This window comes from Eulemur rufifrons, chromosome 6, assembly GCF_041146395.1.
Source record: "Eulemur rufifrons isolate Redbay chromosome 6, OSU_ERuf_1, whole genome shotgun sequence".
Taxonomy (NCBI): Eukaryota; Metazoa; Chordata; class Mammalia; order Primates; family Lemuridae; genus Eulemur; species Eulemur rufifrons.
This window is the reverse complement of record NC_090988.1, coordinates 57,062,552-57,063,517: the sequence shown is the minus strand read 5'-3', so window position 1 is coordinate 57,063,517 and position 966 is coordinate 57,062,552. Positions and strand designations below refer to the sequence as shown.

At 46.0% G+C, this 966-nt stretch overlaps 1 protein-coding gene across 1 annotated transcript; it reads left to right on the top strand.

The window, feature by feature from the left end:
* LOC138384149 (olfactory receptor 52N1) lies at positions 1-966 on the top strand. Its single transcript, XM_069469425.1, has one exon. It carries the CDS (start codon positions 1-3, stop codon positions 964-966), a length of 966 nt encoding a protein of 321 aa, XP_069325526.1.

Below are 966 nucleotides of genomic sequence, written 5' to 3'. Positions count from 1 at the left end.
ATGTCATTTCTAAATGGCACAAGCCTAACTCCAGCTTCATTCATCCTAAATGGCATCCCTGGTCTGGAGGAAGTGCATTTGTGGATCTCTTTTCCCCTGTGTACCATGTACAGCATTGCTATTACAGGAAACTTTGGTCTTATGTACCTCATCTACTCTGAAGAGGCCTTACACAGACCTATGTACATCTTCCTAGCCCTTCTTTCCTTCACGGATGTGCTCATGTGCACCAGCACCCTTCCGAACACTCTTTGCATATTGTGGTTCAACCTCAAGGAGATTGATTTTAAGGCCTGTTTGGCCCAGATGTTCTTTGTGCACACCTTCACAGGGATGGAGTCTGGGGTGCTCATGCTTATGGCTCTGGACCGCTATGTGGCCATCTGCTACCCCCTGCGCTATGCCACTATCCTTACTAATTCAGTCATTGCCAAGGTCGGGCTCATCACTTTTTTTAGAGGCATGATGCTTGTTATCCCTTTCACTTTCCTCACTAAGCGCCTTCCATACTGCAGGGGCAATGTCATACCCCACACCTACTGTGACCACATGTCTGTTGCCAAGATATCCTGTGGTAATGTTAAGGTCAATGCCATCTATGGGTTGGTGGTTGCCCTCCTGATTGGGGGCTTTGATATCTTGTGCATCACAATCTCCTACACTATGATTCTTCGAGCAGTTGTGAGTCTGTCAACAGCAGATGCTCGGCAGAAAGCCTTTAGCACCTGCACTGCCCACATCTGTGCCATCGTCATCACCTATGTTCCAGCCTTCTTCACCTTCTTTACACACCGTTTTGGGGAACATACGATTGCTCCACATATACACATTATTATGGCTAATCTTTATCTACTCATGCCTCCTACAATGAACCCTATTGTGTATGGGGTGAAAACCAAGCAGATACGAGATAGTGTCATTAGGTTCTTGCTTAAGGGAAAGGACAATTCTTCTCATAACATTTAA